Source organism: Gavialis gangeticus, unplaced genomic scaffold (genome assembly GCF_001723915.1).
Source record: "Gavialis gangeticus isolate Ggan-Ray unplaced genomic scaffold, GavGan_comp1, whole genome shotgun sequence".
In the NCBI taxonomy this organism is placed as follows: Eukaryota; Metazoa; Chordata; order Crocodylia; family Gavialidae; genus Gavialis; species Gavialis gangeticus.
The window spans coordinates 25,707,429-25,718,059 of record NW_017728993.1 but is presented as its reverse complement, the minus strand read 5'-3'; the positions used below and the strand labels follow the sequence as shown (position 1 = coordinate 25,718,059).

The following is a 10,631-nucleotide window of genomic DNA, read 5'->3' as shown; positions in this document are numbered from 1 at the left end:
GGGGGGGGGGGGGGCAGCTGGTGCCTGTGGGGCATCCAGGCTGCCCCCCGGCTCCTGGAGCGCAGGGAGGCCAGCCGCACACTGAACGGGGGATGACACCCCACCGCTTGCGCCCCAGGACTCACCGGTGGGCTCCAATCCCAACCGATCCAGCTGGAGACCGCAGTCACTTTGCTTTGAGGAAGGTGTGGAGGGAGAGCTGTCCCCTGGCCAGGCTGCCATCTGCAGCCGTCTCCGCCTTCACCTGGCCAGGCGGGCGGGGGGCATCCTCGAGGGCGGCACCCCGCTTCCGCTTGGAGACCTGGGGGCAGGGTCCAAGGATGGAGGAAAAAGCCAGTGCCCTGCGCTCGTGGGACCATGGAGGCAAGGAGTCCCTCAAAACAGCCAGGGCAAACCCTGCCACACAGCTACGTGGCACAAAGGCCCTACCACCCCCAGGGGGGGAGGAGTTGCCCCTGCCCCTGACCCCACAGGGGGTCCTGGGTCTGCCCCCGAGTGGGAGAGCCAGCCCCCAGCCAGGGACCTCTGGGTTTCCCAGTACCGGCAACATCGCTGGCACCCCCCAGTGCCCCCCACAAGGGGAGAAAATCCCCTCCTGGCCCCACCTGTGACCCCCAGGTGTGGAGCAAAGTGCTCCAGGAGACTGAACTCAAGTGCCCCAGGGGGAGGGCAGGAGCCCATCAAGGTCTGAGACCCTGGGGCAGAAGCAGAGATGCCAAGGGGATCCCCACAGACAGGTTGTGCCCTGCACACGGGGGAAAGAAGAGACTCCCCCAGCTCTACCCGCGCAGGGCCGGGCTGAGATGCGCCGCGCTGCGGTCCCAGACACTGGCTGTGCCCGCGCCGAGGTCCTCACCATGCGGGGTCGCTTCTCCTCGTGGCTCTGCCTCTCACACGCCTTCAGCACCTGCAGGGAGACCAGGGCTGAGCCTGCTGGCCGGGGAGGGGAGCCTGCTGGCCCCCACGGCTGCGGCGTGCAGAGCAGGAGACCCCAAGCATGGAAGGGACACGCACGGCTGGGCACTCTGCCCCTAGGTACCTTCTTCATGGCCGTGGAGACAGCGGCTGCCTGGAAATCAGCCTTTGTCACCCACCGGGACGCCGGCAGCTCCGGCTCCTCCTCCCGCTTCACCGGTGCCACGGCCCCGGGGCCGTCGAGGAGCAGGGAGTACACCACGTACGTCTGGTGGATGTGGGAGAAGACGTGGACGACCTGGGATGCAGAGGGGGAAAGGGGCGTTAGCATCCGCGGGGCAGGGGGGGTGGGGAGGGAGGAACCATGAGTGAGCCGAGTTGTGTCTGTTCTCAGCCTCGGGGCAACGAGTGGCAGGACCTGGCTGAGGGACGCGGGGCACTGGGGCTGAACAGGGAACCCAGGAACCCTATAATCAGGGCAGTGGAGGATGGAGCAGGTGCAAAAGACCCCACCAGGCTTTCGAAAAATCGGCCAACACACCGTGCCAGGAAGCCCACTGGCAACCTGTCATGACTGCTACCCCACTCCCAGTGCTGCAGGGCCCTGGGGCAAGGTCCCATCTGTCCAGACACATGTGGCAGCTGCCCCCAGTGGTCGGAGTGGCCAGGCCCATAGGGCAGGGCCCTGACCCCCATACGGCCCGACTCACCTCCCCGACGTGCCACAGGCGCCCTGCTGCAATGGCCGTGCCCGTCTGGGCCTGGACGTGCCCTGCCAGCGCCTCCCTCTGCTGCTTCTCCTTCAGCCCCGGGGCCACGAGCAGGCTGGGGAACTCCCAGAGCCCCGCCAGCAAGCCTGGGGGAGACGGGTCTCAGCACCCGAGACGGACGCCCCGTGGCTGCCAGCGGGAACCGAGAGCCTGAACTCGGTGCCTGTTTCTGTTGCTCTCTGCTGGACTCGTTAATTCGCCCACCTCCTCCTCAAAGCACAAGGCCCCAGAGCAGTCCCAGTGCAGCAGGCACTGAACTGAGAGGAAAAGACATCTCCCTGCGCTCGTGGGGACGCCGCCCGGGGTCCTGCTGGCCTGCCTTGCAATGAGGAAGGGGCTTTGTTTCTCTGGAGAAAGGAGCCGCCCCCCTTCAGCTCCCACCATCGCCGGGGCCCTCGGAGCCCGGTACCTGAGCCGGGTCTCTGCACAAGCAGGAACTCCGGCTCCCCGCAGCGGCCGCTCCTCTCCAGCACGCACGTGGCCGTCCGCTCCGCCCGGGGCTGCTTCTTGGCGGCTTTCCTGGGGAAGTTGGCCACGCCGAGGCTGCCGTCCCATGGCTCCGAGGCAGGGGGGCACAAGGGGCAGCTCCCCAAGGCGCCGGCGGCTGCAGACATGAGAGCAGCCCGTGACCCCCGCACCGCTCCCCTGCTGGCGAGCACCCGTCACCCACTGTCAGTGCATCCTGCTCTGGCAGCCGACAATTTGGACCCCAGACGGGGACCTCGGCCAGCCTGGGCAGAGACTGCGGGGTGAGACCCCGCCGAGGCTGCCCTGCCTCCTCCCACCGTGCCCAGAGCTCGCTGCCGGGCACCACTGCCCCTCCCAGCGCAACCCCAGCGCTCTGCCCAGGGAAACCCCCCTCTACGAGACCCTGAAGCTGCCCCATTGTCCTGCCTGGCTCCAGCACACGGCTGGTCCCTGCGAGACCACTGCCCCCCGCCCCAGATAGGACCCTGCAGAGGGTGAGCAAAGGGGCACAAGCAGTTTCCTCCCCATGGGGCGGCCACGTTCCCGCACCTACCACACTCCTCGATGTCAGGCCCCGGGGGGCAGCTGGAGGGGGCTTTTCCCAGCAGTCTCCTGGAGGCAACTTCCAGCTCCTTCTCCACCTGTGCACGGAGACGGGGGTCAGCGACGGGGCGGTGGGTCCAATTGTCCCAGCTCCCCGCCCCCACAGAGCCTGGCAGCTCCATGGGGAGTGTGGTGTGGGCAGCCCCCTGCCATCATGCCCTGCAACGGCGTGACCCTGGCTTAAAGCACAACGGGCTTGCCCCGATGGGAATGGGCCAGGGCACTGGTGCTGGCTCCAGGGCCCAATCCAGTCCACAGACAGGCCTGCAAGGGATGAGACATGCAGATGCTGCCCTGGGGATGACGCAGCCCCAGGGTGAGATTGCCCAGCCCCTGCAGCCATTCCCCGCAGGCATCGGTCCCTGCTGCTGACGGGGGCCCCGAGCCCGGCAGGAAGGCAGGTCTGTGGTCGTGGCATCACAGGGCCGGAGGGGACCTCAGGCCTCAGCAAGTCGCAGCTCCGTTAGGCAGGGAGGGAAACAAAGACCCCACAAGGCAAAGGGACTTGCCCAGGGCCACGAAGGAAGCCCGTGGCAGAGCTGCCCCCTCGACCCCTGGGCCACGCGCAAGCCCGAATCCTCTGGCCAGGCCCAGACCTACCCTGCGCTGTGCCCAGCAGTGCGGCCGCACGGGGCACTCCGTGCACAGCGGGGACTTGGGAGAGCACACGGTCGCCCCCAGCTCCATCAGCGCCTGGTTGAAGTCGCCGGGCCGGGCCCGATCCACCAGCGCGTGGGCCAGGCCCCTGCAAGGGAATGGCAGCAGGAGTGGGTGTGGGTGGCCTGGTAAAGGAGCGAGCGACATGGACAAGAGCAGCCCGCCTGCTCTACGAAGGCAGAGCAGAGCCCGCCCCTGCCCCAGCCATCCCCAGATCAGAGGGGGCCTGAGACCCCCTACAAGCCCCACCTCAGTCACCCCGACCAGGCTGGTGCATTTGTGCTGGGGCAGGAGCCAGCACCGTGCCGTCCCATATGCCCCCCATCTCCCCTCGCCTCTTTGACCGAGGTGCAGCTACTACCAGAGGTGCTCGGTGACAGGCGGGCTGCTGGCGTCGGCGCCGAGGCATCGTAGGCGGCACAGGACCCGCGTCACGTTCCCGTCCACCACGCCCGTGGCCTGGCGCAACACAGACGGGCAGCGGTTACCGGGCAGGAGCGCGCAGGCTGGGAGGGCAGCTGGCCTGGCCTGCGCCCCTCTGGCATGAGGAGCAAGGCCAGGCAACAAGGCCAGGCTGGGGCTGGGCACAGACACCCCAGACCCAGGCTGCGGCACGAGGCCTCCTCTCGACACCCGGTGCCCCTGGGAGAGCCTGGCTGGTCCTCAGATGTTGCACCCAACAGAACGGCCTGGGCACCAGGGCGGGCAACCGGGACGTGCCAGGTCTCAATGAGGAGCTGGTGCCACTTGGGGTAGAACCAGAACAGCCGCCCATGGGGCCCCAATCCCCAGCTGCAGTTGCACCTGGGCAACACTCTCATCACCTGCCCATAGGAGATGGAGGCGATGGCGCCTGCTGTGTATCTCCCCACTCCCGGCAGCAGCTTCTGCAGCTCCTCAGCCGTCCGGGGCATCCGACCTGCCAGCTCGGAAACCACCTGGGGGCAGGAGGGAATCGGCGAGACAGCAGGGCAGGACACCCGACTCGAGGAGGCGGCAACTGAGAGCCCAGCTGGAGCTCCCGGTGACCCCCCGGTGACAGAGCAAAGGGACCGCGGTGCTGGGCTTCCCCTGGGAGCTGCTGGCAGGAGGAAACCCCCCCCACCCCAGGTACCTTGCGAGCTCCTTCCTGCAGCCGCTTCCCCCGCGAGTAGTAGCCGAGGCCGGCCCACAGCGCGTTCACTTCCTGTCCCAAAAGAGCGCGAGGCATTACGGGGCTGAGAGACCAAGAGCAGCACTCGTACCCGCTCCTCCAGGACTCACCTCCAGCGATGCGTCGGCGAGCGCCTGCAGCGTCGGCCATTTCTGCGGGCAAAGGAAGCAGGGGGCTGTTAGCGGGGGACAGCTGGGCAGGGGCTGGGCAGGGGTCCCCGGGGCAGGCGGGCAGCTCACCTGCATCCAGCGGGTGTAGTAGTCCATCACTGTGGCCACTTGCGTCTGCTGCAGCATGACCTCTGACACCCACACTGCAGGCAGAGGAAGCAACACCATCGCAGGGGCCCGCGAGGTGCCGTCCCCTCATGCCATGTCCCTGCCTGTCCTGGGGAACTGGGGGGGAGCAGAGATTCCCAGGGCCTGGCCTACATCTACCGTATTTACCCAAATCCAAAACAGCTTCAAATTTAAGATGACCCCCCGCCAGAATGAGGTTCTAGATGCTGACAATTCAGACACACACTCGAATTCCCCGTGTCTAGAGTCGGGTTACCTGGGGGTCACCTTCAACTATAGCACGGAAAGCAGCAGGGGGTCATATGGCCTGTTCCCTGCCACCTGGATCCCCCCCCACACAGCTTGGCCCCCCAGAGAGAGGGGGCAGAGGTGGCAGGGAGCAAAGGCTGCAAGGGGCAGGTGAGTAGTGGGGGGAAATAGGCATCTCGAACTCCAACCCCAGGCAGCAGGTTGGGGTCGGAGCTTCCCTAGTCCTCGTATCCAAGACAAGGGACATGTTAATGGGGGAAAATACCCTGTCTGGGATTCAAGTAAATATGGTACCTACACATGCATGCACGCGTGGGCAGGGGCATGTATCTGAGGCAGGCTCAGCACTGGGGCTGTGAAGTGCATCCCAAGCACCTGCCTGTTCCCTCAGGCTGCTGCCGTGCTTCAGACCAAGCCACAGACCCGCAGGGCTCAGGCGCAGGTGGGCACATACGGGCTGGCCTCTGAAGGGGCCTCAGCGGATGTTTGCTGCGGGCGGGTTTAGAAAGGGGTGTGACCGAGTCCACGCGTGGCTGCTGTTCCTCCACCACGAGCTAAGGATCATCCCTCCACATGCCAGCACGCCCCGGTAATCAGAGAAGAGAGGGCTTTGGGGACAACCCAGGCTACACGCGTCTCACCTGAATATGCTCTTTTGTCCACGTCCGGCTCACTCACGGCCTGCAAGGAGAGAGAAGGAACAGGAGAGTCCATATCTCAGGGTGAATAAACACCTCTCTGCAGCCTGGGAACCTTGAACCAGACAGCTGGACCCAGGATCTCCTGCCTCAGGAGGACGCGGCACTGAATGGAAACACACCGGGAAACCAGCACGTCTGGTTTCAGGACTGGAGACCAGCACTGGCCGGAAAGCCAATCTGTCTGCAGCTCCACGGCTGCACCAAGGACGTGGCCCTGTCCCTGTCCCTTTGCCCCACAGAGAACCCAAGCCCGACCCCATCCTGCATTACCAGTCTCCTCCAGGGAAGGTCCCGCTTGCATCTGTCGTACCAGGCGAGCAAGGACGTCCGAAAGGCCTCGATCTCAGCTGCGTCGACAAAAAGATGGAAGGCAGACGGCTGGACAGGCGCTGGACAGCTCGCTCCTGCGCACATGCACAGAGATGCCAGTTAGGATCGGGGCCACTGGCTAAAGGGATGGATGGAGAAGTGGGGAAAGAAGGAAAGAGACTTTCCATCTGCCTGGAGAAACCACGAGGACGAAGACGGCAGCGACCACAAAGCCACGCTGGTTCCCAAGGGCTGCGCAGGCACCACCAGGACTCAGCAGGATTCAACCAGCTGCTTCCCAGGCCTCTACGTGCTGCAAACCCCCTCAGGGCCCCTTCCTCCAGGCTCCCATATGCTGAACGCAATCCACTAACCCCTCCACCCACCCAATCCCAAGACGGAAGAGAACCATGAGATTAAACAACAATGAAGCAATTAACACAACACCCTCATCTAGGGGTGCATCTCATCAGAACAAGGCAAAGCTCATCACAACAAAGACTGCTCTGTATGCGCCTTTCATGACCCTCAAATGGCCTTCACTTAGATGAGAGGTGGCCAACCTGGGCACGCCTGCCAAAATGGTCGGCCCCCACTGCCTCGGATAATGCCACTTTGACCCTGTTTGCCGCAGTCAGCAAACAGAGCACGGTACAGCGGCAGGTACTGAAAACAAGGAGCCCCGCAGTACCACTTGCAAGAGAAGAGTGCTCAAGGCAGAGGTCTGAGAAGGCAGGGAGCTGAGCTCCCCTGTGGGCGTTAAAGCAAGACTGTCAAACTCATCCAGCCCGACAAGTGGCATGGGAACAGTTCACGGGCTGGTCGGACGCCGCAGGGCCAGCCCCGCAGGCTGGATCAGGCACAGACGCTCCTCCCCCTGCCCCAGCCCCGCATCGTGGACCCAACATGCACGGTGCCCAATCCGGGGCTCCACTGGGCACTTGGCTGCCACTACAGCAAGATGCCCCACTGCACCCAGCATCAAGGCAAAGTCTGCAGGCTGGATGACCCTGCCCTGCAGGCCAGATCCAGCCCGTAGGCTGTATGCTTGAAGCCATGTGTTAAAGCCAGGTCGCATGACGGGGTACACAATAAGGGTTTACAAACTGTTAAACGGTAATGGGAAAGTCGCTAGGGATTTATTATTGGCTGTCTCTCACCAGACAAGAACGAGGGGCCACAGCCTGAAACCAGCAGGTAGGAAGTTTTAAGCTAACACAAGGCAGCTCTTTATCACCCAGAGAGGCATTAAAGGGGGGACTCGTTGCCACCAGATGTGGGGGAACACAAGAGGCCAGCCGGATTCAAAGGGATCAGACCCGTGCAGGAGCAAAGGCGCATCAGGAGCTATTGAGCAGGGGAGCGAGAGGCACAGCCTCTGCATCAGCCCTTCAGTGCTGGAGGCTGCAAGGGGCAGAGGAATGGGGGGAAACCCTGCTTGGACCCAGTTGTTCTCCCTCCAGCCTCCGCTCTATGCTACGGTGTGACAGGATGCTGGGCAAGATGGCCCTGGGGTCTGACCCAGTCCACAGCAGTTCTTGTGTTCTCATGAGAGCAGGGAATTTGGGGCCAAGCCAGATCAATGCTTCACAGGAGCTGAACTAACCAAGCCAGCATCACTCGCAGGCAGGCTTTGCTGCTATTTGCCAAAAAGGCGACAAGGACACGCTTAAAAGCTGAACTCAAGAAAACAGACACCGACAACAAGAGCTGGGAGGAGCCGAATGACTCCAACGGCGCAGCAACTTCAACCAAGCAGCAGCCTGCTTCCAGGTGAGGCGTCTCCCTGCCCCCCGAAGCAGAGAGGAAAGGAATCCCAGCCTGCTCCCTGTTCTCCCCTGCGGAAAGACCTGCTGCCTCTGCGGGCAGGTCCGTGGCTCAAGGACCAGACTCTTTGGTCACCTCCAGATGCATCCTAGAGGTCACCCTCCAATGGAGTGACTGGTGGCAGCCTGCGTTTGCTGGTGTCCCATCCCAGCCCCTCCAGCACTTCCCAGTACATCACCTCTCTGGGGCACCGCCATCTCCCTGCACCTGCCGGACGATTGCTTCGCTGGCCCCGTGCCCGGCTGCGGCCTGCGCCCAATGCCAGCAGCTGCTGCTCGGAGTCTGCCCATGGCCTGGCTGGGGGCAAAGGGAGGCAGGTGTTAGGGGACGTAGGAGCCCCCCGGGGAACAGCAGTGACACGCAGCCACCTCCCAGGCACCGCAGACCACAGACCATCCACCATGCACTGTGGACCGGGGACCCTGGCCCATGGACCACACACCCTGGCCCGCGGAGCACGCACTGAAGACCATGCACCATGGACCACGCACCGCGGACCATGCACCGCATGCTGTGGACCGTGGACCTTGCGCTATGCACCATACACCGCACACTGTGGACTAGGGGCTGTGGACCACACACCATAGACCACGTACTGTGGACTATGCACCGTACGCTGTGGACCGTGCGCTACGGGCTGTGGACCGTGCGCCCCGGGAAATGAGAGGCTAGCAGCCTCCGGGCCCTGCATACCCCGACGCAGCTCCCGCCCGCACCGAACGCTCCCCCTTTACCCGCACGCTGAATTTTCCCGGGAAAACACTTCCGTGTCGCGGGGACCAATCAGAACCTCCCTCACCGATGAACAGGAGCCGATCAGAACGAGCGCCGGAAGGGCGGAAGAGGCGGGCGGGCGAGTTCTCGTTCCGAGGGGGGAAAGGGCGGGATTAGCGGTGCACTGATCAATCAGCTCTCCTGACAGACGGACTGGCGGGCCAGCCACCAATCAGAGCATTGGATTCCTCCCCGCCCTTCCTTCAGCCACGAGGACCCTGCTGGGGCTGCCCGAGGCAAACGCCTGTCGCGTCCAAACGGCGCCGAGCGGGGCGGAGACCCGGCGTGCGGGCGCCGAGCGGGGTCGTGGGCCGAGGCCGACCGCGAAAGGGTGGAGCGGGCCGACTGGGCACTTGCGCGGGCAGCCCCGACGCGACGGCAGAAAGGAAGGACCCCGAGCGGAATGCCCCGGAAGTGGTAGCATGGTGGCGGTCTGAGCGCGGTGGTGGCGGCCTCGTGAGTCTGCGCCTCCCAGGGCCCTCGTCCGCGGTGCGGGGGAGAAGGCCCCCCGGGGAGGTTATCCCGGGAGGCTGCCTGCGCACGACCTGAGCCCCACACGTGCGTCCCGGGCAGGGCGAGCGCGGCGGGACGATGCCCGGCTGGCGGGTGCCGGTGGTGGACGTCCAGAACGACAACTTCAAGGAGCTGTGGCCCTCCATGCTGCTGGCCGTGCGCACCTCCAGCTTCGTGGCCGTGGACACGGTGAGCGGCTCCTGGGTGGGAAGGGGTGAGCCCACGAGCGGGGCAGCCTGCGCCGTCCCCCCGCCCCCCAGCCGGGTCCCGTCCCATCCCGCCCCCCCGGTGCAGTTTGAGGTGGTCGGGAACCCGCCCCAAAGGTATTGCCGTAATTCTGTGTGATAACTGCGTGGCCCGTTCCGTGTTTTATCCGGATGTTCATTGCGTTTAGCGTGTGGCCGGGTCGCTATTTCAGGGGCCTTCCCGAGGGCCTGGTGGGGACCCTGAGCTGCCTTTTGGGTTTACAAAATGCAGCAGGTGGGACCTGCCTCCAATGAACGCCAGACGTGGTATTTCTTGGGCGAGGCCCCAGCTCCATCTGACCCGGTGTCATGCATCATGGGGCAGCTGGCAGGGAGCGACCTGGATCCCAGCAGGGTTTTCCCCTGCTCCCCCTCGCAGCCTCCAGCCCTGCAGGTTTAGGAAGCGGAGGCCGTGCCCCTCAGTCCTGAGACCGTGGCCGATCCCTTTGTGAATCTCAGCTTCCACTGCGTCTGGTGGCCACCAGTTCCACACGCTGTGCAAAAACCAAAAAAGTAGTGTTAAGTAAACTTCCTGCCCACTGGTCTCACGTTATGACCCCGAGCTGTACTGCGAGGGAGAGTAAACAATAAATCCCTTTTGATGAAGAAGAGTTTTCTTCATACAAAAATGTCTGAGGGCTCAGAGTGGAGCTGGGTCTCTGATTCACTGCTCCCTGACCGTTGTGGGAAGAAGCTGATCTTCCTCTTCGCATCAGGCTTTGGAGGAGATGGCACAAAGCCGACTAATCCAGTCTTCCCTCTCTGCAGGAGCTAAGCGGCCTCGGAACGAGGAAAAGCCTGCTAAACCAGTAAGTAAGTGGCTGCCACCCCGGGATGGAGCAGTATGGGTTGTTCTCATCCATTTTCACACTGGTCCTGAAACACGGCCTCTCGAGGCTTGGGTATGGCAGGGTGATCAGGTGACTCGGTACCAGATGCTTCATGCCTTCCCCTTGATGCCAATCTGGGTTCCTCATCTCCTTTGGTCTGTCTGACTGAGGCTGGGGGCTCTGCTCATTCTGGAAATCATCCAGGCAGAGCGAGGTGGGAGCAGAGTTGAGGCAGGAATGGGAGATGAATGGCACCAACCAGCACCTGGCACTTGTCCTGTACTTGCCCAACTGCAGGGCTGGGGCTGGGGCTGGGGC

General features: G+C 63.8%; 2 protein-coding genes across 2 annotated transcripts in view; one reads left to right on the top strand and one right to left on the bottom strand.

Moving 5' to 3' along the window:
• MUTYH (mutY DNA glycosylase) overlaps positions 1-8,915 on the bottom strand; it is a 9,915-nt gene extending 1,000 nt beyond the window's left edge. The window contains exons 1-16 of the mRNA XM_019501401.1: positions 8,686-8,915; positions 8,130-8,248; positions 6,086-6,219; positions 5,756-5,795; positions 4,806-4,879; positions 4,677-4,718; positions 4,528-4,599; positions 4,238-4,351; positions 3,775-3,872; positions 3,357-3,501; positions 2,707-2,794; positions 2,095-2,289; positions 1,626-1,771; positions 1,040-1,213; positions 857-907; positions 126-301 (exon numbers count right to left, since the gene is read on the bottom strand). Coding sequence (XP_019356946.1) covers positions 167-301; positions 857-907; positions 1,040-1,213; positions 1,626-1,771; positions 2,095-2,289; positions 2,707-2,794; positions 3,357-3,501; positions 3,775-3,872; positions 4,238-4,351; positions 4,528-4,599; positions 4,677-4,718; positions 4,806-4,879; positions 5,756-5,795; positions 6,086-6,219; positions 8,130-8,241 — 1,620 coding nt within the window. The 5' untranslated portion in view covers positions 8,242-8,248; positions 8,686-8,915 and the 3' untranslated portion in view covers positions 126-166. The remainder of the gene's footprint in view (positions 1-125; positions 302-856; positions 908-1,039; positions 1,214-1,625; positions 1,772-2,094; positions 2,290-2,706; positions 2,795-3,356; positions 3,502-3,774; positions 3,873-4,237; positions 4,352-4,527; positions 4,600-4,676; positions 4,719-4,805; positions 4,880-5,755; positions 5,796-6,085; positions 6,220-8,129; positions 8,249-8,685) is intronic.
• A 202-nt stretch (positions 8,916-9,117) lies between these two features.
• The window catches only part of TOE1 (target of EGR1, member 1 (nuclear)), a 6,104-nt gene continuing 4,590 nt past the window's right edge, over positions 9,118-10,631 (top strand). Inside the window, exons 1-2 of the mRNA XM_019501400.1 lie at positions 9,118-9,427; positions 10,252-10,292. Coding sequence (XP_019356945.1) covers positions 9,317-9,427; positions 10,252-10,292 — 152 coding nt within the window. The 5' untranslated portion in view covers positions 9,118-9,316. The remainder of the gene's footprint in view (positions 9,428-10,251; positions 10,293-10,631) is intronic.